This window comes from Mchenga conophoros, linkage group LG4, assembly GCF_057382185.1.
Source record: "Mchenga conophoros isolate Kocher_MC1m ecotype Shallow Benthic linkage group LG4, M_conophoros_male_GT1.1, whole genome shotgun sequence".
NCBI classification, from domain to species: domain Eukaryota; kingdom Metazoa; phylum Chordata; class Actinopteri; order Cichliformes; family Cichlidae; genus Mchenga; species Mchenga conophoros.
The window spans coordinates 32,025,483-32,052,611 of record NC_140529.1 but is presented as its reverse complement, the minus strand read 5'-3'; the positions used below and the strand labels follow the sequence as shown (position 1 = coordinate 32,052,611).

The 27,129-nt window shown below is 40.3% G+C and overlaps 1 protein-coding gene across 2 annotated transcripts; it reads left to right on the top strand.

Moving 5' to 3' along the window:
• Window positions 1–727: 727 nt before the first annotated feature.
• LOC146576511 (SH3 and cysteine-rich domain-containing protein 2-like) lies at window positions 728–27,129 on the top strand. 2 transcript variants are annotated; one of them, XM_085271828.1, is made up of 11 exons: window positions 730–1,497; window positions 10,228–10,576; window positions 11,993–12,087; window positions 14,938–15,022; window positions 17,130–17,245; window positions 18,049–18,118; window positions 18,340–18,416; window positions 18,527–18,615; window positions 21,206–21,257; window positions 23,988–24,125; window positions 24,712–27,129. In XM_085271828.1, exons 1-11 carry the CDS (start codon window positions 1,414–1,416, stop codon window positions 24,808–24,810), a joined length of 1,254 nt encoding a protein of 417 aa, XP_085127954.1. In that variant the 5' UTR covers window positions 730–1,413; the 3' UTR covers window positions 24,811–27,129. The 2 variants fall into 2 exon arrangements, with proteins under 2 accessions (XP_085127955.1, XP_085127954.1); XM_085271829.1 differs by lacking the exons at window positions 17,130–17,245; window positions 18,049–18,118 and having other exon boundaries at window positions 728–1,497.

The following is a 27,129-nucleotide window of genomic DNA, read 5'->3' as shown; positions in this document are numbered from 1 at the left end:
TCAAATTTAGAAGTCCTTCTCCATGCCACTCTGTTAATATTAGCATTGAACTCCTTTTGAAATGCCATTATTATTTAACCCACCCTGTCTGTCACCTGTGTGTTTTATAAAGGAGAGAAGCAATAGGAACTTGTCCCAGAACGCTGATTAAACCAGGTAGGAAATGAGATTGCATTTAAAAGCAGGTAGCAATACTGATGCCACTTTAAATTAAGCTTTAATTCTGTGGGCAGCAGCTGGTAGCCACACTTTCAGTATTCACTGCTGTAGGGTGCAGGCAGAAAATGAAGAGGAATGGATGATAACAGAACAAAATTGTCTCAATATAGTTTCTCTAAAACTCCGAATAATTCTAACACAGCTCAGCCTATACTCATTGCTCTTCTTCTGAAGAGGAAGATGCCTGCTCTGATTCACTGCTTAATCAAGCAGCAGAAGGCTCTCTAGCGTCTTGTGTGTTCTTGTGGCTTCTTAATTCCTTTTTGCATGTCTATCTAATGTATAGCCTTAAAATCACAATATATTTTTAAAAGATATCCGTGTCTGTGAGTTACTGTATGTAATCACACTTACTATTTGTAACTACGCGTCTATGGCTGCACCATGGAGGCGCATAGAATTAAACAGCAGCTCTGACACACACACACACACACACACACACACACACACACTCAAGACGCAAAATCCGAGCAGCAGAATGAAGTGCTGCTCTTGCTTTTACTCCAGAACAGAGAAAATTTTAAGCTAATGTATATTTGGGTTTTGAATAAGCTTCCGCCGTCAGTCTTGATTTAGACTAAATGAATCCCGGTAGAGTTGTAACAAATAAAAATGCCCCAATCATGCGCCTCAGACGCATGGAAAGGCGTGCCTCAGAATGCGCTTAAATTTAAGTCTGTGCAGCGGTGAAGGACACAGTTCGCTTTGGATTTACACCTAGCGAGTTCCTCCAGAACACAAGCTGATGACGATTTGGATATGATTTTATTTCGCTGACATTCTCATAGTCACACAGCGACATTTTTTGCTGATTTGAGCCGTATTTGCACCTGGAGGACGGAGGAATTGTGCCACATTGGAGCTTTCCGGTGCGCGTCAGCGGGCGACACAAAAGACTACCCACACGCAAGGTTCAGCCGTTTCCTGAATACCCATCCTCACGTGGCATAAATGAGATATTAACAGCTGGTGAATTTATAACCTGTTCTCACAGATCATAATAAACCCAGAAACGTGTTTTGTGGAGTCGGTGGCCCTGAGGCGCGCACAAATCCCTCTGATGTGGATCTGTCACACTTTGTCAGTCTTTTAAATGGCTAAATCCGGAAATCTTCTACCGACTGGACTCTATTTGAGGAGTTAAAACTTTTACTGTTTGTGTCTCGAACGACGCTTCCCACTTCTACACCAATTATGACCGAAAACAATGAGATGGAGTGCGACTCGGAGCTCCAGCGCTCTCCAAGCAATATGCCCATCCAACCAGTGACTTCCAAGGCAAGTACCTAAATTTGGAGTTTGGTTCTTTTTCAGATGCCATACAGATCATAACATACACGTATTTGTGCCTAACGAATCGAAAAAGAACAGTATCAGTAGACATAAGTGAGTGACTTTGCTGAGTAGTTAAATGCACACACTGAACTATTAATAAGAAGACTTATTTTATTCATTTTAAGTGTATTCTTCTCCTTTGATGGTTTTCTCCACCTGCATCTCCACCGTTTATGTAATACTAATAACAACACAATTGCAGTAGTATTCATCACGACTGCGTCACTATAGATGTAACCTCACACGTCAGGTGTGATGTCATACTGTCTCCCCGTGTCTCTCTTTCTGTCAAAATCCATTAGAAGCAGGCGCACACAAAAGGGTTCAAGTGTGTGTTTTTAATGACTATTAGGCAGCAAAACCAACATGTAATAATGGAAGTGTTTAATGCTTTTGTCCATTTGTTATTTTAATTTGCTTCTTTTTTGATGAGCTGCAGTTTTTTTGCGGACATTGCAGCACTCACGCTGTTTCTTCTATGCTGGCAGCAAGTTTATATTGCAATAAATAAGACGCTGCATTTGCTTATGTGAATTTTGTGTCTGTCATATACACAGCTACTAGTGTGCATGTCTAAGATACAAATGCCCTTTCAGAGTGTCTTTATGAATCCATTTAATTTGTTCACTCAGCTATATAAACAAAGATTTGGGGCTGCCCTCCAAGCTGTGGAAGCTTTCCCGATGTCTGCTTCTTAATGGAAGGACACATAAGATCAACCAGCTTGATACAACTTTCCCTAAGTCAGATCTACCCTATGACTCTTTATGCCACCCACACACAAACACATGCACGCTGCTGACATGTTTGGAGGAAAGTGACACTCCGTGCAGCACAGTCACATACTTCACCAGCCTCAGACTGCCTCTGTGCTTCATCTAAATGTTTGATGTCCTCTTTGAAAGCATACAAGTTGACGTTGTTACAAGCAATTTTAACACCACTTACTCCAGGCGTTCTACTCCAGCTCTCCTCTTCTCACCAGCTGCTACTGGTGAAAACTGGGCGTGAGCCTGTTCCAAGCTGGACTGATTGGTATTCAAATGATTCACCGGTTCGCTCTGGCTTCATCGTGTCACAGCCCTCTATAATAAAAAAAAAAACCCATCAGTTTGATCATCTGCCTTTGGTCTTTCAATCTATTGAGTTCTCTGTGGTGTGGGATAGATTCAAAATTAACCATCAACCTTTATGCTAGAGGAACTCATCCTTTCGAATGAATTAAATACCTGGCCATTGAAGTGTCAAAGTAAAAATGCAGAGTTTTTGTCAGCTTGGCTCTGGAGGCTGTTCCTCACATAAAAATACACAGCTACAGGGTGACATTTTTGAAGGAATCTAATCAGACACATAGTCATGTGTCCGTGATGGTTTTTATTAGACAACAATGACAGGGAGGAAACGAAAGAGGTAACAGATGCTCCCCAAAATCCACCAGCAGCAAAATCCCACCAAAGATGGATATCGTAAATTAAGAACAGAGGAAAACAGTGCCAGAAGATTATGAGAAGAGGAAGCGCAGTCTCTCTCTCCAGCTCCCAACAATAATCTGTAGTGTATTGCCAAGCCTGGCAGAAATGTGAGTGGTGGAGCCAATTAGATGCCCGAGTAGCAGTCATCAGCCTATAGTGTTGCTCTTTTTGTGCAGAGCAGTTTGATCTCTCTGGGCTGTTGATGCTTTGGGAGCTTTTTCTGTGATGGAGGTGCACAGGTAAACATCTTCTCTCCTGGATGAACACACAGGATGATGTCTGAGCGCAGAGATATAAAGGCGTAAACATGTTTTTGGTTGATATACTTGTTTGTCAGCTTGCCTGCTGAGTAATTACAACTCCCACAATCCATCCGTGTGTCCACTTTGCATTCTTCATTAAACCCTCTTAAATGGATGTGAGCGCACAACACACACACACACATATGCAGCTGACTGAGAGATGAAAGGTGACTGGCTTTCCCTACAGTGAAGCTGAACTGTCTCAGTTTCAAAGCTAAGTTACAATTAATCTTAAAGAGCTTACATTCAAATGTATCATTTTGTAATGGATGGCTTTCTTTTTACGTTGAAACGTCCAAAAAACGTTTTTCTTCTTTTGGCTATTCAGGAAAAGGCAGTTTAACAAGGCTGAGCTGTATCACCTTGTTTTCACTTTGTCCAAAACATCAACTGGGAACAGACAACCAGGAAGTGTGTTTTAAATAGTAGCCTATTATGTGTTCTTATACTAAAATAGTCTTGATTAAATAGTCTTGGTCTCGATTAAATTACAACCAGTTAGTTGTAATATCAGAGTCGTCAGGATTGTAATTAAAGCAGTATTTAAAACCAAAATAATAATAAAAGAAAGAAAGAAATAGAGCCTCCAGTCTAGCTAGTGGTTGTGTAAAAACTGGTACACTCAAAAAGGTGATGCAAGTGTGCACGTTAAGCACTATTTACTAAATTCAGCAGTGGTACTGAAGCAGCACTAAACAGAAGTGCAGTAGGCTCTATTAATGGTGCTACTACATTATTAGTCACCAATTTATCCTGATGGAAAAAATTTAAGTTGTGCCAAATTTCAATCCATAAAAAAACTATTGAGACATTTAACTGAAATTACCACCCAAACCGCAAACTTCATGGTCAGACTAAAAGAAAATGGATTTGGGTTTTTACCCCAGGTGGTAATAAACACCTCTGTAATGTAGATGGTTCTAAGAAAAAGCACCGTCTTTATCGACATCTCTTTTAATTCATTTAAGGATAAAGGAGTGGTTGCTGTGAAGACAGCATCGAAGACATCGAAGACAGCATTGAATGGGAGAGAACATTTCACTGCATCACTTTTGATGGATACAGCAGTCATCATTTGTCATAAAGCAAGCAGGTTTTATCATGTGCACCTGCTCATGTTCACACAGGCCATAGTCATTACTGCCATTCAGGTTGAACTCTTCCTAATCATCTAGCAGGTGCATGATTTCTGGTGTTTTCGCTATATTTCGGATGTACAAACATCTTTAAAGTGACGCTCACACTTTTGGCTTTTTCTTCAGAAGGGGATATGACACAGATCAGATAGATGTGAGCAGGTAAGTAAGTCAAATCAGGAAGCTGAAGTGGGCCAAGGTCGTCTTTAATCAGTGTAACACCTTCACTGCTGTGATGTTTATTAATGTGACACTACAAGGAAAAGTGTGAGATGCTGAAATACTGGACACTAGAAACCTACAGGAGCACAAAAGATACTCCACACTGCTATTCCACAGAGATCATCTCTGCTGTTAAACAGTCCTTGAAAGTGATTGTGTGTGTGTGTGTGTGTGTGTAAATGATTGACGGTGTGTACATGCATGTGTGATAGTAGCAGAACGTAGGAGGCAGCCTGTGATTATGCATCTTTTCTCATGCACTGAGAGCAGGAATTTGCCAGGATGCCATGCATAATAAGAAATTTCGATCAACCCGAGAAATGTTGGGACATAAAACCGCTCCACATGTGCTCCTTGTAATCATAAATACAGCTGCTCGCTCATATTTTTATTCTATGTGATTCTTTTTCCCGCTGTTGTGTTTCACTTTAGTAAAATCTTCGCGTTTGTTCGGTTACAACTGTCGGAGAAGAGTTGAAGCCACACAGTGAAAATAATTATATGCTGAAATCCATGTACCTGGTATTTGATGGTGACAGTTTCCTCTGAAATGACATATTCTGCTGATGACCTAGAATTGGAGGGAGCCAGGAGACTGTGTCTTTCAGAGCGCAGTTATAACTCGGTTATCCTTCTTAAGGCTGAAATATCCTCACTTAGAACAAGGTCAGTCACTATGACGTGCATCATTGCAAAAAAAAAAGAAAAGAAATGTACCTCGTTTTTTATAGCGCAACTAGCTGGAGTGATTAAAGTGGAAATTCAAGGGTAGACAAATTAAAATATTGATTTAAGGTCATATAGACTTGAATGCTGGTTTTGACTTAAGGCATGGATCAATTGCAGTAACTGTTTTTTCCAATCCGTGCAGCACGTTCTCTTTACTACTGCTGATGGCAGAGCAGAAAATTGGCACACTTCAGGAGTGATGGGGAAGAAAGGGAATAAGTAAGATGTGAAAATTGTGGGCTTTTACAGGTCTGCTGAGACAGCTCGTCAGTCTGCTTTGCAGCAGTGAGATAGGAGCTGCTCAAAGAAGACTGACTCTGCAGATGTGTGTAAATCTGTGCAATATTTTGCATTTTGCATCACATTATTAGTCATGTATGAGTCACAAAAAACGTTGAGGGAGGAACATTAGCAGGCAAGACTTGATCCAAATGCGTCTTTTTAAGCTGAAACGGGTTGAGTATTACTTGGAGAAGTGCAGTTGGGGAAGAAGTGACAGAAGACTGAGGCAGGTCCCGTTGCAGGTCACAGGGATTTTCATAAAAGGAATAATCAATAAATAATCAGCTATAAATCTGGGACTAAAGTGTGGCATATATCGCTTCTGACTCATCGATATCAGCATCTCACCTCATGTGCGGTGGTGCACATGAATGTGCAGTGAAGCTCCACATCATACTTGATGTCACATCGGCCTTGAGTCAGAAGGATTATTCTTTCAGATAATGTTCAAATGGAAGAAAACGGGAATGCTTTTCAGACCCGCACACTGACAGATGATTAGATTAGCTGTAATTGAGACATGTGCTCTATAGCTGGAGCTGTTATGCCAGCACTCAGCCACTCTGATTGAAAGAGCTCTGCTCAAGGCTGTGATGCTGCACATAAAATATGAAGTCAAAACAACTTTGTACTGTTAACATCATTAAAAATATATTCCACCCCATTATATAGTTTATAAGTCGTAATGTTTCATGAATCATTTTGCTTACATTAGTAAGTCATTATTGAGAAAATATTACCAGGTTGCAAACATGTGGGTTTTGCTGTACCTGCTTCAACACCAAATTTATTTTACCCCTCATTAAAAAAATGAATTACTAATGCAATTCGAGAACAGATCATTAGATGTTAATCATTATTTATTTGGTAAGCATAAATTAGATGCTTGTTCATCCTTACATGACAACTTTTTTAACATTTTTAATCTGACTAGAATAAGATCACACGCAACAAAGCAAAAGGCATCTCTGGCTTTAGACCTCTCTGCAATAAATCATTACTTGTTATTAATCTCTGGCTCTCTTCCACACCATGTCTCTTGTCTTGTCTTCCTCCCCTCACCCCAACTGGTCAGGGCAGATGGCTACCTCTGCCTAAGCCTGGTTCTGCCAGAGGTTACTTCCTGTTAAAAGGGAGGTTTTCCTTTCCAGTGTCACCAAAGTGCTTGCTCATAGAGGGTGATATGATTGTTGGGTTTTTTTCCCTCTATGTATTATTAGAGGGTCTACTTTACAATATAAAGCGCCTTGAGGCAGCTGATGTTGTGATTTGGCGCTGTATAAATAAAATTGAATTGAACTGAATCTCCCAAACTGAAAGTTTTAAGTTATGCATTAGGATCACTGTGGTGCATAGTTCAGTGAAACCCAGAAAACACATGGACATATCCAACGCACTAATTGCCTGCATCCAGGCTACCCGCCTGTGAACATGCATCTATAAGCATCATAGAAGACATGCTGCACATTTCCTGCAGCTAACAACACTTGTGTGTCAAGAAGCTGCCATAAATAGGTGAACGAACACTTGCAGCGATTCAGCTTACAATAAGAAACCCTAAATCCCCAACCAGAAGCTAAGAAATGCAAATCCTGCAAAATGTCCTTGCCCAGATTATATGTATTTAACGAAGCAGTTGGTTACAAAGCGGCGTACTTTATTTCAAAGTTCTAAAAAATAAAGATAAGAATAACACCCTTCGGTGCTCAGAGATGTCTAACAGAGATATAATGAATTGTAGTAGTCCACAGCGTACCTAATCTTCATCAATGTAATCTAATGAAGGGAAATAATTTCACAAATAGAGGAAGCATATGGAGTGTGCAAATGTACATTCAGTTACACTCCTACAGTTTTGTTTCTTTTGCGCTGCATCGATGTGTTCCTCACACACACAGACACACAGTCAAATAGACAAACTGTCTTCATAGCTTATTCCCAGACTCACAGAGCTGTAAACAACATGTCCCTGTTAAGTGATTATGTTTGGTGCTGAGCAGAATGAGCACAGACAGACAGAGCATGTGCGCAGAGTGTATGTAGCCTGCTGATGATCTGTCTCCTCGTCTGTCTGTGTTCATCCGTTCTTTCCTTGCGACGTGACCACACCCTCACACAGCGTTACCCCTTCCATCGCATGTCATTGTAACAAATGTCTGCCTGTCCCCTGGGAAACTAGCATCATCAACCGTACATAGAGCTGGAGGCAAATGTCAGGAACCATTCATTTATCTAGTCAATCAATGTTAGGCATTCTGTAGATAACTGATGTGATGCCTGTTGATGTGATGTTTTATCATTTGACTCTTAAGATTTTGAAATGCACTGAACTTAAAGAACTGGTTTGGTTATTACACCTAATGTAACAGTGTTCCTGCAAAAGCTGTTAAAAAGTTAACTGGTAACCGGCCAGAAAAATGATTGGGTATAAAAAGGAGCGTCCAGGATGAGTGTCTCAGAAGCAAAGATGGGCAGAGGTTCATGACTCAGGCAAAGGCTGTGTGGGCAGAGAAATCCACAAATCCAAGTTAACACTCTACCATACAAAGAATAAATTGTAAATATGATCCAGGAATGCTGCAACCATCTCTGGGGAATTTAAGCTATACTGAGGCAAAAAAAGAAACCTGTCTTCTTGTGTGACCAGTCAAAATGTGATATTCTTTTTGGAAATAAAAGACACTTCTCCAACTTAGTGAGGAGAGGTACCATCCAGCACATATGGTGTTGACAGCACACTATAAAGAACTGAACTCTGTAATTTTCCTGTCTATGCTTTCTGGCAGCCTTTCAAACATGTCTTGGGACACTGGCTGCTTTTTTACTCATTTTTTGCCCAGTGGTAGTACCTGACCATTTTCATAGGAGTGTTTTTTACTTGTTAAGCCATTTAACACTGAACTATGAATCATTCAAGCACAAACTCAAGGTATGATCCAGTGTTGTCTAGACATAACAGACAACTTAGCAATGAACTAATTTTAAATTGTATCTTTAGGCACTTTGTTACTATCGGCCTATTACAAAACACAAAACAAGTGTAATTTTATTCCATTTCTTTATTTGAGTCCATGAAAAATGCTAAAAATGACACAGTTTGACAAACATAAAGTTGTATTTTTCTAACAACAAGGTGATTTCCAAATAGCGATTAGCCAAAATTTAAAATATTTCTGCTTCCTGTGTAGATTGTCCTTAAAAAAACCTGAGAAAGCATGACAAGAAAAAAAGAAAAAATGTCAGTTCTGAAAGCTTTCTACAGAAGATGAACACAAAGTCCTGAAGAAAGCAAAGACCTGACAGAGTACCTGAGAGATGCATCCAATGCACACTGCCAATGCAGTAAAACTATACTTGGACAGAAAAACAAACATTGGAGCACCACTAGTCATGGATTGGCCTCCCCAGAACCTGGATATTAACATTACTGAAACAGAGTGGGATCATCTTGAGTGAGAATGGAACCAAAGGCAGCCAACATCCAAAGAAGAGCTTCAAACGTCCTTAAAAAAGCCCAGAGAAACATTTCCTGAAAAATACTTAAAGAAATGACAAGAAAACTAGTGTAAGAGAGCTCGGACCATACCACATACTGACTTTCAAGCTTGTTATAATATTAAAGCATCTGGATTTTATCTCTTATACTGCATTGGCATGCATTTTTCATGAATGTTTGCAGATATGAATTGCCACACTTATTTCTCATTTTCCTAATCTTCCTAATCAACTTTCTTTATCTTTTGTAAAGAACTTCAGAAGATCTGTACTGATATGGGTTTCCATTAGCTTCGATGGCATAGGCAACTTGCAGATCTACAGGGGGACCTTGCTGCATATTGATGCTTAATAATACAATATGTACAGGCTTTAAAGCAGCTATTTTTACAGTCCAGACAATGCTCTTTTCAGGGTAGTCCTTGCTTTTTTCATGATGCCAAACTACACGTTGTACATAAAGCACCATTATTCTGTAATAAAAGTCTGGGTGCTGCATAATAACCCTTTACCTGTGTGTATTCACACATGTTGTTGGTGTGTGAGTTGAACCACTTGTGCTCACTGCAACCGTGTGGCCTCTTTAGTGGAGCCAGCGCTCACTTTAAGGGCCCTGGTGATGGGTTGTTGATAGATGATCGGGCTGAATAAACTCTTGTTTCGTTTTATCACAAGAGTCCTTCTGTCACTACCACTAAGCCAGTACAATTTATACACATAAGAAAAAGCTTATCTTGTTCAACCAAAAGCACAAGCACCCCTTTAAAAATATGAATTCGATCTCGCTGAAGGGGACAGGCAGCTCTTTTATTAATGTGTTGTTTCCTTATGAGGTGATATTGCTTTACATGAGTCAACTTCTTTCCCTAAGGTGTACTGATCTGAACAGAGTGTGATGTTTATGGATTCCGGGATATTGTCTGTGCTGTCTTGAGGGCACATTGGACATTTGTTATTGCTTCTTGCTTATCTCGTGTTTATTTTTAATGCATTATCTTTGTCCCTATGTCTGTCGATGTGTGTCCGTGGGTGCAGCTCCAGAGACTAAAACGCTCATTGTCCTTCAAGACCATGATGCGCAGTAAGAGCGTGGAGAACTTCTTCCAAAGGTCCTACAGCGATGCCCGCCTGCCCCAGGATTTCATCACGGACCCGCCGCCTCCGTCCCCCCCTCTGATGCCTGGCTCCCCACTTGTTGGTGACCGGTCACCATCAATTTCACCATCTCGCAGTCCCAACCCCTCCATCTCCTCCCACTCGCCCTCACTCAGCCTTTCTCCATCACTCCCCGCCAAGCCTCCCCGACCCCAGATTACCCACTGTTTCCAGGACCACATCTTTCGAAAGCCCACCAACTGCCAGCATTGCAAGCACATGATAGTAGGTAAGGTGCCTGATATTCTCACTGGACATGGTCTTTGGTGATACACTTACTCATGAAAACTAAAGACTGAAGAGTTTAGATGAAAAACTTTGAATTTTGTGTAAAATTATTATTCAGGACCTATGATTTATTACCACTTATGTGATTTTAAATTTCCTGTAAAGATGAGAGAGTTGGTCATATGAACAAGCAAGAAAATTTGGACAAGTAATTGGTCTTACTTCTTTTTTTTTCCAAATCTAGTTGGAAGTAGGCAAGTGGGCAAGTGCATCTGGACAATTGTGGAACTTTCCACTCACCATTAAATTTACTTCACTTAAATCCATGCAGACCCTTGCAGATTTGAAAGCACAGAGACTACAAATGTGGTGTCAGTCTTCTCATACAGCTCCATATCAGACAGAAAACGAGCATATTTAAGGTGCTCAATTACCTCAAGTGGTACAAATAAACAAAATAATAATGATTTCCTGAGAAAAGTGAAGTTTTTAAATCTCACCTCACTGCTTCCTTCTTTTTTCTCTCCTCGATTTAAGTCATTCAATTAGATCTGGACTTTGCTATAGCTCTAGCGCAGATGTGCGCTTTTGTTCACCTCTAAGTGCTACTAGCTTCTAGTATTTCTGCTAAATCTACTTCCTGTCACTGTGACTGATTACAGTCTCCAACCTGCTCCCCCGTGTTTGCTCCTGTGCAGTTTTTTGAAAATTTATTGTTGCATCCTTAGTGGGTTTATTTATGCAACGCATCACTTCGCTCTAGATTTATCTCTGCAGTCCCGAAACAAAGTGTAGCCTCTTTCTCATAAGCTGTTAAACTAATTTGATCTCTCTCTCTAAAACCACTATTTTTCTTGAGCAACCCAATTTATTTGATTGTTGTTTCTGCTCTAATACAGACCTGTCGATATAATCCCCATCTGTGACAAATTCAGAAATCAGTGATCTTTGTTTTCTAGGATAATAACGACTCAACTCCTTAATCCCTAAAACATGAAAAGAGGATTTCTAAACATATAACAAATGGGAAGAAAACAACTGGAGTCTCAGGAGACTTTAGCTCTCAAACACTTAAAAATACAAACGTAAATTACTCAATGCCAAATCGATTATAATTAAAATATGTCCAGCTGCTTTCCAATCTCTTTAAGTTGTTTTGCAAGAAGAGCTGTTCATTATGAAGCTGTTAGTGTGAGCTCTGGTTGCAGTGCCAGCCTGATAAAACTGGGACAGGGTTTGATTTCATTCTCCACCTGAACAGAGAAAAACCTGCACATATGATGTAAGGGCCACTTTGTTCTGTTAGCACTTTCTGCCGAGTGCACATCTGTCGCCTGCTGATTTTTTTTTCTTTTTGTGACTGCTTCAATGTCAGTGTCCCCTGCTTTCATTCTCTCTTCTTTATCCCACTCTGCAGGAAACTCCAAACAAGCTCTACGGTGTAAAACGTGCAAGATGGCTGCTCACCTGTGGTGCACCTCAGAACTATCGCAGCAGCCGTGTCATGGGAAGGTGCGAAATACACACACCAAGAGTTTGATGTTGCCCTCATTTATAGCACTGAGAGCATAGTCACTAACTGCACACTTTGGTCTGCTCAACTCTTTTAAACTGATTCTGTTCCCTGATTTAGCACTCTTCAGTGGAAAGTGATTGTTGCTTTCATGTTTTTCCATTGCACTTCATGCCAGGCTATTGCTATGATAAACCATCTTCTTCTGTGAAATGAATAGGAAACATAAAAAAGTAGCATTGGCTTTGTTTGTGTCTGGATTGCAAGAATAGAATGGCTACTTATTACTTCTCGTGTTCATTTTTGGCAAGAAAGCAAATATTTCAGTGATTCATTGAAATAAACGTGTTAACATACAGCCAAATGACACACCGACATGAGACTCTGGGTAGTCCTGTGGAAAACTAAGTGTACTTAATAAACTGATAATCACCATAAAGCGGTTTAAAAGAAGTCTTGGCAGTTTGCTGGTCTGGAACATTCAGGTGGGTTTAAAACAAAGCTGCAATTTTTCAATGAGTGCAAATCCGGCAAATTCATTCCAAGAGAAATTTTAAAAAATCGAAAAAACAAACAAACAAGCACTACATCTCAGACTCTACAGGCCTCAGTTAGCACATTAAATGTTCAACTCCATGACAGTATAATTAGAAAAAGACTGAACAAGTATGGCTTCTTTGGAAGATTGCCACAATAAAGCCTATTCTCTCTAAAATCAACATGGCAGCGTGGCTTATATTTGATATATTGGATATATCAGCACAAACCCACTATCAAGCATGGTGGTGAACAGCTTGTTTTGTAGCCATTGAAGCCACCTGGGCACCTTGCAGTTATTGACTCAACCATGAACTCGCGCGTATATCAGTGTTCCAGAGTTAAACGTGAGGCCACTTGTCTGACTGAAATTAGGTCACGCAACAGAGCAATGATCCCAATGATCCCAAGCACAGCAGCAAATCTACAACAGAAATGCTGAAAAAGAAAAGAATGAAAGCATTCCAGTGGCCCATTCACAGCCCAGACCTTAAGGGAACCATAAGAAAGCTGTGCGCAAACAAATGCCCGCAAACCTCAATGAACTGAAGCAACACTGTAAAGAAGAGTGAGACAAAATTCTCCACATGGATGCGAGATACTAATAGAGTCATACGGAAAACAATTACTTCAAGTTATTGCTGCTTAAGGTGGTTCCACAAGCAACTGAATCATGGGCTCTACTTAGTTTTTCACAGGCCTGCATAGAGGCCCAGAGGGGCAATGAAACAACCTCCATATATGCAGTTTATTGCATCTCCTCATTGCTCTTAATCAAAGCAGGAGAGTGCAAAGCTAGAGTGATCCGTAGGACTACAAGAGTCCCGTTAACTGGAAATATGCAAGGTGTTCATGCTGTGGACCTCATTAACATAGAAGACATTTAGGGAAGGCCTTATTTTTCGAGTCATGTTGCAACATGCTCGCACATTTGCAACAAAGAAGTGACTAAATGTGGAAATTGTTAAGAGGTTGACATTTTATTTTCTGATTTGTTATCTGATGTTCAGTTTCACAACTCCAATCATTGTTTTGTCATATTACCAACACACTTTGGATTACAAGCATGAATTGAAAACCTGACCACAAAACCCTGTGCACTCTGCAATTAATTTAATTTTTTTTAATAGAATAGCTTTAGGTACAGCGTTAATGGGAAAGAAAAAAAAACCCCCACAGATGAATCAGTATTGTATCACATCAAACACATTTAGGTTATTACATCAACACACAGACTCACACGTATAAACACTGAAACACTCTTGACCTGCAGGCAGTCATTTTTGCTCACCATATGTGCAGTTTCAGTTAAATTGCTGAAAAAACACAGATGCATATGGCAGAAGGAAAAGTGCTGTTTTGAAGCTGTGAAGTGCTGATGCTACTGAAATAAAACAATTAATCATTGCACCATCCTTTTAGGGCCATCATTAGCAATGTTTAATTTTCTTTACTACTGCTTACATAAAGAGTATTTCGCACACTTGCGGCGTAACGGTTAGATGTTACAATGTGGATTTTTTTTTTGTTATCATGAAAAATGTCATATTATGACTGTTTGAAGGACAATGGTAGAAGGTGAGTATGATTCACTAGGCAGAAAATTGGGAGTGATTTCAGACACAGCTTTTGTGTTTATCCTCTAGTGTAAAGCAGAGGACATTAGCATGCAGCAGGAGGCGAGACCTTCTGAGAGCCACTTGGAAAATTTTAAGAGCGCTGTACTGAAGAGAGCTCAGTGCAGTTTGACAGCAGTGCACAAACAGAGAGGGGGAAAGGTAGGGGAATGATGAGGGCAGCGAAAGCTAAAATATCATCAGAGCACAATCTGGGTGTGTTTGTGGAGAACAAAGGTAGCCACTTATTGCCTTTGATCCGCTGAGTGTTTCTCTCTTCAACATAATATGACAAAGTGAGTGGCTCATTTGCAAGTCAAGGCAAAGACAAACCGATATCTCAGCTGAAACTCTCACTGTGCTTAATTCGGTGTGAAATTGCAGTCGTGCTGACACATACACACGGAGAATCACATGTCCGTGTCTGTGTCTAAGTCATGCGGCCACAAGTAGTGGTTGAGTGAATTTATTGTTCATGATTAGCAGCAGAGAGAGCTCATACGTGGCTTTGCTTATTTTGTTCTTTCCTGGAGCAAGTGAGCCCAGTTAATTGTTTCACTTACATTTTGTACGTGTTCTGTATGAATGCTCAAATAGCACTACAAAGAGATATATGTTGAGCTATGTGTTGAGTCTATAAACAAGAAGTTATGGCAGCTTATAAAATCCCTTGTGCTCTGTTCTCCCCTCCATTAGTCGGGAGCATTCAAGCGAAACTTCAGCTCGCCAATGCTCGTCAATGACCAGTTGGCTGTCGTCAAGGAAGTTCAGCCAAGCCAAGGTGAGCGCAGTCCGAGTGTGCATGTGGTTGTATGAGTGAATCCGCTGGTTGGGTTTGCTTGTGTCCCTGTGCTTTTGTTTCGTGACGTTGCTCTTGTCCAGCCTTTTGGGTTTTACTTTTCGATTTTTCTATTTTTTTTTTTTTTTTGCACTTTTGCTTGTAATGTAATAAAAAACAGAAATGTCTTCACCTCACCTGGCAACGGACGAATGTGAAGTGGAAAAAGATAAAGAGAAGGAGACAAATTCAGTTTCACTTGGAGGTGATGGACCGTCTCTACGCTGAAAGTATGTGAATAAATATTTATAAGTTCTAATGTTTATGTTTTTATATCTCTGTTTATGAGTTGTGCTGTATATCCTTGGACTGGTGAAGAGGATTAATTTATTAGATAGGCACCACAGTTGCATGTTTAAAAATTCATAAACATTGAAATGCTGCCCACTTTTTTGATTGATGGTAACCCCAAATTCACAAACATCCACCTTATTTCATTCAGCAAATGCTGGGAATAAATTTCAAAGAAAATTATATTTTTAATCAGTTTTCAGGTCAGTGTTTGTCCGCTCAAGGCCAAATCATAGTGGTACGAGTTGCTTTTACAACCACTGGACCAAAGTGCTTAAATTTGTTCTTCCTTTTATGGTCACCGCTGAAATGCAGCTTCATTTTTCTTTGTCATACCTTTGGAAGAACACCTTTGAACGTGACACAGTCATCTGCCGTAATGCATGACTCACATCAGGGTCGGCGCCCCATGCTGTCACTTGCTTGTAGTACTCATGAGTCAGGGTACAATGAACCTACAACTCCATCATCACCTCGAGCTCAGCACCATGATGCCTGGGACTTTGCCAGGGCCAGCTGAGAGTGCAACCTGCCAAGCTCACAATCACACATTACACAGTGTGCTCATAATTATGCTAACAAAAGGCTTGGTAAAATGTTTACACACATTCATATCAGACAACAGTTTTCATTTTGTATTTACTCACAGACCCCCTTAATTTCCCATCAAGTACCTCCTGGCCACAATTTACTGTTCTCATATTAAACCTCATTTATGAGTCTGCTAGTTGCGGGAACTTAACGGTCTACGTTGCAGTCTTGCAGTGATGATTCATATGTGATGAATGTGAAAAGGATTTCTCTGTTTAAATGTTAAGGTTAAATCTGCCAAAGAGAACCTGATACTGATGATATTCTCGGGTCAGAATGTTATCAGTTAACTGATAATTAACAACATTATAATAAAAACAGACCTGAAGCTACTTTACATAAAAACTCTCCTTCCAGTCTCAAAAGAAACCTTAAGGATCTAAAAAAAAATAATTATTTATATGGAGCAGTGGAGTGTAGAGTCTCTAAGCTTGGCTTCCCATCCCATCATTTACTCATCTGCAATTAACTTCTCTCTGCAGAAATACCTTCTTCAGTCAGTGTAATGAGCTTTATCGACTCTAAATACCTGACTTAATCATACTAAATAACACATTGCTGCACAATTTCTTCTGTATACAGAAGAAATGACTTTGGTATGAAACTACAGGTGATTTCAACTCCATCCTGCACAGGCACACGCACACTGAGACACATCTGGCCCTGCAGCAAAATCCCTCTACCCTCCTTCTGTTGAGCTGGATGGGGAAAGAGCTGAAAAATCTAATTCCCAACTTCAGAAATAGTGTGATAGCACCCAAGCACTGCTGTCTACATGAAATGCAGCAGCGAAGACTTTCAGAAGATTTCCATATTTTACATTTCGTCTCTTATTCCCTTTCTACTCTTTCTACAGTTTCACATCTGTTAAAGCTATTAAACTAAGACACATCTCTTGCCACTAAGTTAAATAAATCAAAGCATGTTAATTCATTGGAATGTCTTCATTTTCTTTTGAATTTTTGGCTGCTGTCCTCGCAGATCTAAAGTAGGCCACTTTGGTTCAGGACTGACTGTGTTACAGCAGTTATATTTAAACCCCTTGGTTCCTCCAGATTGGCACAGGCACAATAGTCATGATGTACAGTGTAATCTCAGCGTGTAGCCCTGATTGTAGTGTGTCTAAAGTCTTTTAGTGAATAATTTACGTGTCTGTGTGTGGTTTCAGAGGCACCGCGGATGCGAGTAGACCCTGTGTATGCCGCCTTGCGCTACGGGACGTCCTTGGCACAGATGAGTCGCTCCAGTTTTGGCAGTTTGTCAGAATCACCAACGCGCAGCTTGGTATGACATCATAGGCCTGTGGGTGGGGGTAGAGGACAGTTCAGTCCCGTGTGTTTGACACAATAAACAACACTGGTCCGTTAGCTAACTTACTTATTATATTAAGAGAACTGACAGTGACATTCCCTTGTTAAGCCATATTTTGTAAAGGGTGCATATGTTTTTTTTTTATTGAATTATTAAGAGTTAATACATTTAAGAATGCTTTAGATTCAGATTTATTAGGTATTATCAGAACAGCCATTAAATTGGAAGAAAATCTTTAACATAACAATATTCTTGTCTTCTTAGCTACCTTTTTTAGTCATAATATAAACATGGAGACTAATTCAAAAAGCTCTCCGAATCCTCTGAAAAACAGCTGCAAGCCATCTAAATCAAACTTGTAAACCCTGAATAAATGTTGCGATATCGGAAAGTAACAGTTCAGCTACAAATATTTGAGACTGATCTGTGTACAGCTTATAAGCAGCAAATATGAAGCAACAGCCAAGAGATGTTTACTGCTGCTCAACATTGGACCAAACACCTCGCCTCACCAAAATGTTGGAAAATGTTGTCTGTTTATACACGTTTGAGACTGATAGAAAGCTTCTCATCTAACTTCTCCACTGAAAAGAATGTGCATGCTTGCTAAAATGTAAAATGTTCACATTTTGTGAACCGCAGGTATCTCTGAAACCTGTTGAATACATGAACTTCCAGCATACTGACTGACAACAAGGTCACCCACTATCAAATGCATCCTCTCTGGCCTCCTGGTGCTGATATTTTATTGCTTCCTCTCTATGTTCTTATTTGAGGGTGAGGGAGGAGAGGAGAGGCAACAGAGACAGTCCAGCATGGAGGAAGAATTAACTCAGGAGACAGGGGGTAAAGACGTCTCTGTGTCTGTGCCTTGATGTATGTGGATATGCACATGCGCTGCATGCCCTTGCCTATGTGTGTCTATGCAGATGTTGTGTCGCGCATAACTTTCTGTGCGTGAGAGAGAATTACTGTGGCTGCTTGTAAAAAAACAAAAACAAAAACAATAAAACGAGTGCTTATGTGTGTGATTAGCGACTTTTAAGACATTTTCTCGCTGATTCCAGATGATCCTATCCCCGAGCCAGAGATCGAAAAGGAGGTAGACGAGAGCAGCGAACAAACTCAGACTGCAGAGGAGAAGGTACCGCTTTGTTTAATCCACCTGTACATACTTTCATCCCTTGTTGCTCTATTCCTCAAGTGTGTATTTCTGTCTCACTGCCTCCCCTTCCTGCATCTCCCTGTAACCAGGTGCCCAAGCGCATTGAAGTCCACTCTATCCACACCTATGTAGCGCTCTACAAGTTTCTGCCTCAGGAACCAAATGACCTGGAACTACAGTGAGTAAAAGCAAAACAACCTGACTATGTGCAAGGATTTTTATAGCTATATGCGTGTGCATGTCCAGGAGTGCTTGTGTGCAATTGCTTTTTTTAGCATTGCGTGTGCAAATATGGTCGGTTTTTGTTCGTGTTTTGCCTCGGCTGTTGTTCCTGCAGGATGAAAATGTCCCCACCATCTGCAAAGGACGGTGCCAGGGCGCCCTTAAGGACGACTAATTATAAACTCAAAGCCCATCACTGTCCCCACGCAGAACTAGTGACTGAGCTGTGTTCCCAGCAGGGAAGGGGATAAAGACACTGAACAACTGAGAGATGAAAGGGAGGACATGCATGAGAGGAAATGGCATAGAGCGGAAGATTATCAGAGAGAGAAAGAGAGAAAACAGATGGAGAAAGCAGAGCACTGTTGTCAAAGTTAAAGCCCAAATACAAGAAAGTAAGATCAGACCATTGTGGATGGCAGAAGTCAAAACATGTACCATATTCCAGACAGGTCGATTTTAACAAACCAGTACATGGATATGAATTCTGCAAAAATTATTATCAGAAATTTGATAGTTTAATCACCTAAAAAAAAGATAATTTTTATGTGGGGAGAATCTCAGTTATCTAATCAGTGTGTATTATATTTGTAGTGATGATGAGTATAGGTGGTTTCACTATAATGGCTCACAAACACACAGCTTACATGAGAATGAGTGGGTTTGGGGGGATTTACATTTATTTGGATTTGATTTGTAAGGACTGACAACCTGTCCATGATGTACCCCGCCACTTTCCCACTTTCAGCCAAGATGTGCTCCACCCCAGCTGGTTTCAACCATTTTAGGATAAGTGGTTAAGACAGATGAGGTCAGACAGTAGTCTCCACGGATTATGATGTTTACAGATGACATTGTGATCTGTAGTAAGAGTAGGGAGGAGGAGAAAGACAGAGGTAGAGAGGTAGAGGTATGATCCGGAGATAAGGAAGACAGAATATCTGTGTGAATTAGAGGGAAGTAGTGAAGGTGGATGAGTTTAAATACCTAGAGTTAACCATCCAAAGTCATGGACAGTGGACAAGAGAGGTGAAAAAGAGAGTTCAAGAAGCGGGAGTGGGTGTAGACAAGTGTCAGGAGGGATTTGTGACAGACAGATAGCAGCAAGAGTGAACCTGTTGTGATGTATAGTTTTGAGAGAGAGAAAAAAAAAAGCTGTAGGTGGCAAAGTTGAAGATAACATTTTTGTTTGGACTGAATGGAGGGAAAATTATCAGAGTATATCAGAGGGAACGCTCAGGTTGAGCAGTTTGGAGACAAGGTTGAGAGGGTTTGAACAGAGAAGAAAAACAGCATATTGGTTATATTGGACCAAGGATTTTGAATATGGAGCTGTCAGGCACGAGGGAAAGAGGAAGACTAAAGAGAAGGTTTATGGTTGTAGTGATGGAGAGATGGAGGCAGATGACCCGCTGTGGCATCTTCTCAAGGGAGAGGTTGAAAGAAAATGAAAAGATGGACAGAAATGGATGGAATTTAGATAACATTTGTACTTATTACAATGATAATACATATGTAGTGGCTTGCGTTTCATCTCTGAGTAGCTTTTTTCATAGATTTCTTTGAGACTGAATAGCAGCTAATCTCACCACTAGGCATTGTGAGGATTTTTACAAAGAAACCTATCTGCTCTTTCTGATGCCCTCCATATTGTCAGGAAATATTGTACATGTAAAATATAGTATTTAAAAATTGAAATAGCAACAGTAAAGGTATAAAAATACTAGCATTGTTAAGTTAGAACCACTATCCACTATCTATTACTACCAGGAAACTGCTAAAGTTGTCTAATTCTGCTGTTAGAAATATACAATATAGATATAAATGCTTAGTTAGATAGACAATATAGGGCACGAAAACCTTTATAAAAGATGCATTTAAATATTTAACTGCGCTCCTTTGAGACGCTGCATGAGCAGAATTGTACCAGTCACCTAAGAAATATGGCTCACATGGTAGTGTGTGTGTGTGTGTGTGTGTGTGTGTGTGTGTGTGTGTGTGTGTGTGTGTGTGTGTGTGTGTACCATGATCATATAGGGCAGCTGTGAATGCAGACATCCGGGAGGCAGAATGCACCGAAATGCAATTGGGACAGCTTCTCCCTGTATATCTAGGACAGTGGGCATACTGTGTATGTGTAGAGAAGTCTCATCAAAAATTGGTAGCATCATTAGTATGCAGGCCAGGCTGGCTGCAGATCGGGCCTAGCCTTCATTGCTGCAGCAGACACTATAGAGTTATATTTCATGTAGACCTCATGACTTTGTTTTCAGCTGTTCTGTCACCTCTACAGCGAGACACAAAGACTCACCCAAATTTTAACCTCCACAATGTTGCTACCACGGGTACACTACAGCTTTCTGTGGTAGTTAGATAACTGTAATATTTTGTGCTTGCAATCAGCTCTCCTTTCTTCCCCCCTACTCCGTTGCCTTTCCCATCATGTTTCCCTCTATTGTCTCCCTGTCTCTTTTTCCTCTCCACCCCAATTACCTCCCTTCTCATGCCCTTTTTTCCCATCTTCTCTCTTGTCTTATCTCTTTTAGTCCTGGTGATCGGGTGCAGGTCACTGACGACTCTAATGAGGAGTGGTGGAAGGTGGGTAATAAATCATTTGCAAACATCTGTGTGTGCTAGTTGGTGCATACCTGGTGATGTTGGTGTGTGCTGTGTTTTATTTTCCCCAAGTTCTCAGAAGTGTGTGTGTGTTTATGTGTGTGCACATGCATTCATACTGCGCATGTGTTAAATTAGGTCTTTAAACCAAGCTTTTAATGCAAAACACCTGCTCCATTTTTGCCTGTCGCAAACATGTAAGGAGCCACAGACAAAAATAGAACATAATTTCCTCTGAAAATTACCAAAAGAGTTTAACATAATGAACTTGGCTACTGTTGCAGTCGCGTAGAGGCCCTTATTGAGTCTGTAATGAGCTTCACTAACTCCCAATGGAAATAAATGTGCATTTGTGTGTGCGCCCGTGTGTTTCAGTTCACGAAGAAGGAAAACGCATCCAGAGTGCAGATTTAGCGTACACTCTGTGAGCATAGTTTTCGCTTGAACTTACGTAACCCAAAGCGGAGCAGCACATCAACATATTCATTCCAAGAAACCTTTAAATTATGTATAATCTGTGAATCATCTGTTCATTACTAATGTATAGTTTGTGAATCACTTCAATAAACACATCAACACCTGAGGCAGAGGGTGTTAAACTGTGAAACATTGCTGCATAATGAGGTATGCCCAGTTATCACTGGCAAGAAAGGGATGAAATCTGTTGTTTATGTGTGCGCACCTGGAAAACAAATGTTTCATCCTTCTTATACAAACAGCAAAAATGGGATGATTTGCCACTACATGAGGCAGAATTTTAATTTAGAAAGTGTTGTTTCTCTCATTTCTGTTTATGATGGTATAACAATAAAGGTGCCTGCTCAATTATACTACTAAATAACTAAAAGTTCATTTGGGCTTTGCTGTTATGAGATGGAAGCGGTAGATATAAAAGTGTTCAGTTCTTATCAGTCAGTCTTCACTGAAAAACTGTTTAAAACTAGTATGAATGAATATTTGGTGCCAAATTACTCATTTTGGGGGACTTTAAACAGGCTTTAACAATATACTGTCTGCCTTCTACTGGATAGTTACTGCAGTGAATAATGTGTTTTTGGCAACAGTTTTTTTGGCAACAAAGATGTTACTTTGTTTCAAGAAGACAAAAAAAACAACTAAGGATATTGCTGAAACTACTAAAAGTGGGCTGAGAACTGTCCAATGCATTATTAAAACCAACTATCATCTAAGGAAGAGATGTGGTTGGAAAAAAACCTTGAACGATCGTGGTCAGAGGTCACTTTGACGTTTGGTGAACTCAAATAAAGTTTAACAGTACATCTCATGGCTATATTTAATAGCAAAAGTAATTGCAATTCCACATGCATAATACGAAGAGAATTCAAGGGATTGGCACTAAATAGCAGCCCTAGGAAAACCACTTACCAGAGCTAATCAGGAAAAAAAAGGCTTCAATTTGCTAGAGAATAAAAAGATTGAGTTCTGCAATGGAAAAGGGTCATGTGGTTTGACTTCAGGTTGACCCTGTTCCAGACTGATGGGTGCATCAAGGTAATAAGAGAGGTGGATGTAGTGATGCATCCATCATGTATAGTGTCTACCAGACAAGCCTGTTAGGTCAGCATTAATAGCTAGGGTTGCTTCAGTTGGTCAGGTCTAGGTACAGCAGTTTTAAGTGTCCAGAAGGTCAGCTGACTCCCTGAATATACTGAACGAGCAGGTATTTCAATGGATTTTTCCATGTGATGAACTACATGGGCCTAATCCAAGATTATAATGCCAGGATTCATGGGATTCCAAGTGTGAAAACGCATGGATTTTCACACATGGATTGGTCACCAAAGAGACCAGACTTTAACCCCACGGAGCATCTTTGGGATGTTCTGGAGAATACTTTAGACAGAAATCCAACTCTCCCGTCATCAATACACCGTTCTGGATGGAAATAGATATTGTGACACTGCATGGCTTTATTAAAATGATGCCAGAGCGAATACGTGCTGTCATCTCTATATCTGTGGGTAGTCTGTGTATTTATTTTTAATATTTATATAGAGACGTATAATTATATGTACTGTAAATATCATACATTCTATATCTGCATTACTGTTTGTTTTTGGGTTTTTTGCACGACACTATCACAGATTCCTTGTTTTTTACAAAGTGATTCTAATTCTGATCAAAGCTAAAGCTAAATGTGGTTCAATGACATATTAGAGCATTAGACTTTGGGGGTTTTTGGCCAGGCAGTTTATTATATAGAGCAGGGGTAGGGAACGTTAGTCCTCGAGAGCCCGTGTCCTGCAGGTTTTAGATCTCACCCTGGGTCACCACACCTGAATCAAATGATTAGTTCATTACCAGCCTCTGGAGAACTTCAAGACATGTTGAGGAGCTAATTTAGCCATTTAAATTAGCTGTGTTGGATCAAGGACACATCTAAAACCTGCAGGACACCGGCTCTTGAGGCCTGGAGTTCGAGACCCCTGATATAGAGATTTCCAACAATCCTCTTTTAAGATTGAACTTGACAACAGTGGAGCAGTAAAACTCCAGATTTTCCATCAGAAAAACAATCAAGTTGGATTGTCAGCTAACAATTTGGGTTGAGTGCAGTCTGGTGGGCCAGTAAGCACAGATCAGGCTATCATTGCGCAATCTCATTAACTAGATCTAAAGAATCTGTGACAGCTATCTTGGCATCCAGATACAGTTTAAATGCTGACTGAACTGTTTTGGTTCATTCCTCAGGGTAAATGTGGGGACAAAGTTGGTTTTTTCCCTGCCAACTTTGTGCAAAGGGTCCGACCCGGAGAGAGAGTGTGGCGGGTTATTCAGGGCAATCCCGGCAACCGAGAGAGAGGACACATGGCTGTGAGGGAATCCCAGGTATACTAATGGTGGAATACTGGTTTGAGACTTAATTTATTTTTGTTGATAGCTTCACCGTTTTTTCATTGTAACCATCAAAAGGCTATTATGGCAACCCAGCATACACTGATGATAGGATTCCAATTCTCAATTCATGAAACCTGTCCTGTGAAGGGTTTCAAGGGACTGAAGCCAAATCCAGTACACGCTGTGTGAGAAGTGGGGTGCATCCTGGTTAGAGAGCGATCAAAGGATTGGCACCAGCATTATCTATGTCTGTTTGTCTTTGCTATGAATAAGGCTCATCATTTCCAGATTGTATAGACCGTTAGAAAGAAAACCCACATTGTTTTTTGACCTTCAGGGTCACATTCAATCAGTTTTCATCCACTGATTTTTATTCATATACACACAAAGAGAAAATTCATAGTGCTTAGTCACAAGTAAAAAACCTGTAGGCAGTTTACACAATAACTTTCAGATTTTTTTAAGGTCTGTTATTATTTGTTCTTTTAAAAACAGTTTTTATATTGGTAAAAATAATCTTTTATTCTAGTTTCCTCTTAGAAAACAAAGCATCTTATTTTCTGTTTCCTGCTTTTAGATTTGTGTGGGGAAACGAGAAGAGGGTGAGGTGTTTCTAAAGCTGAGCAGTGGAAAGAAGAAAGGGCTGGTCCCAGCTGATTCCATAGAGGAGATTTGAACCTTTGTGCACAGACCACCATCTTTCCACATCTACTTTCCCCAGGGATGCACCCATTTTAAAACTACCCCTCTTCTGCCTCATTCCCCTGGCTAAACAACTGCTCCAGCTTCTCCAACTGGTCAGCCAAACACAGAAAAACTAAAAACATAATACACACTTCTGCAAGGATCTGGAACCACAGCCCCTCATAAACACATGGTTTCCAGCTCAGCTGGTTGATTGTAAGCCTTTAATGGAGGGGGCAGTTATGCAATTGCCCTGCTCTAGTTCTCTTGTAGGTTTATCTTTTCAAAGCCAATAAATCGATGTTTAGTAGACAAGGGTGGTCAAAAATGCTTTAAAATGTCTGCTGGATGCCAGCTCAGATTTAGTTTTTCCTCATCAAAAAGACGTCTACCAGCGTGGGAGGAGGCTGAATCCTCTCATGGGAACATGATGCTTCTATCAGTGTCCTTTTCTTGTTTCTACCCACTCCGTGTGTCTCATTCCTATCTGCTAATTTCAGGGTCTCTGCCCTGGGGACTGATATCAGCTTCGTGTAGACTGCTACAACAATAGGCACTTGCCAAGAACAACCACTGCCAGCTATGGAAAGCTACTGCCATTTAGACAGACGGCAGGATAGGATGAAAGGAATACACCAGATCTGAAAATTGTCTGTAGTTTCTGGCTGAGTTACGACTGCACTCAATGATTTGAGCGTGCAAAAAGAAGAGGTTTTTCACACAAAAATCAAAAACTGATTCTTTTCATTATGAAATGACAATTAAAGTATGCTATAAAAATTGTCCAGCATCTTTTAATTTCTGGTATGAAAGTCTGTCAAACCCTGTGATCATCACTATCTACCCAAAGACTCAGAGTTTACCTTTTCGACTATCCTTAAAACAAAAACATGAACTCCCAGGAATTGCCTGAAAATTGTTCCTTTCTTTTAAGTAAAATTTTATAGATTATTATGTCTGTCCACTTTTGAGACACAGCTGTGTTTGTCTACCGTCCTTATTCTGTTGTGTTACTATTTTACAAACAGATGAGGTAAAAGAAATCAAAGCTAAAAGGGAGGCAAATCTCTTTAGGAAGACTAGGGGGGTTGTTTGGGAGCTTGTCGTGAGCACTGAGGAAGAAAAATGTCAACATCTACCAAGTTTAGAAGTTACAAGTGGCAGAAGGTGTTCTGCTGTTTTTCGCATGAAAGACCTCGGTGGGCATAAACCCGCCGGTTTCTGCAGGGACCTGCTGAAGAGCCTCAGTGGGATGTTGCAAGCGTTGCCCAGAATTTTAACATGTTCACTAGAGCTTGAAACAAGAGGAAAAAAACTGTAGGCAGTCTGCCTGAAAAACAACAGCACAATGGGGTTCCTTCTGACCATGACAAGGAGTTTCACTGACAGCTTAGAGGGACACAGGAAAACAGGAGGAGTAGGAGGCTGTGCAGTGAAAGGGATGACACGAGTGCTGAACCGTTATGAGTCAGTGTACATGCAGGTAGTGTTGTACCCATGGGTGCACGAGTCATCATTGATCAAATGTCAGCCTGTCATCTCCATCTTCCACTCCCCGTTTGGCCTCCTTTGTCCTTATATTATTGATGTGACTGGTCAGTTCTGACGTAAAGTCAAGCCATTTTTTAATACCAGTACATTTCAGATTGCTTAGAGTTCTACGCACTAAGTCATTATTTATTTAAAATCTTCTTCTTTTTTTAAAAAGTCCTTGTCCCTGAGTTTGCGTGTGGAAAATCAGGAATGTGAAAGAAATCTAGAACTGAAGGACAGATTGCATCATTTGAATAATAAATTAAAGCACATTTTAGTTCACCCATCCTTTTCAGAGCACAAGGATCTAGCTGATTCCTTTTAGTCTGCATTTTTTGTGGAAGCCTTTAGAAGCTGTGATTTTTTTCCTTTAAAAACTTCTCTTGTCATCACGGGAGTAGCACTTTATTTTGAGTCATTTGAATAAGCTGTAATTTTGTAGATGTGTCTCCTTGATAGTAATACTGTAGATGTTGTATTTAAAAATACTTCAACTGCAACTTCAATTCACCATGAAGTACTTCAGCTGGTGGACTTACAGTTTGTCCTTGTTGGCAGAGAGACAGCAGCATAAACAATACCACACTCCTGAAAACATATTCCAGGGGGAATGTGTTGTCACAGCATAACTGGAAGTTTGATTTTACTCATCTAAAAATGTGCTATCATGAATTATGTCTAATTTCACGTAGCATCTACTGTTTACACCTTAAAGACTTCAAAATGTTAAGTATGTGTTTGGATGTTTCCCAGATTCGTTGGTTGGCCGCGTACCTCA

Excerpts from the sequence above, each read along its gene's own strand:
- LOC146576511 (XM_085271828.1), top strand. The coding sequence starts at position 1,414 with ATGACCGAAAACAATGAGATGGAGTGCGACTCGGAGCTCCAGCGCTCT. Across the intron at positions 18,616-21,205 it reads CCAAATGACCTGGAACTACA|TCCTGGTGATCGGGTGCAGG; the intron begins GTGAGTAAAAGC and ends TATCTCTTTTAG. Across the intron at positions 24,126-24,711 it reads TGGCTGTGAGGGAATCCCAG|ATTTGTGTGGGGAAACGAGA; the intron begins GTATACTAATGG and ends TCCTGCTTTTAG.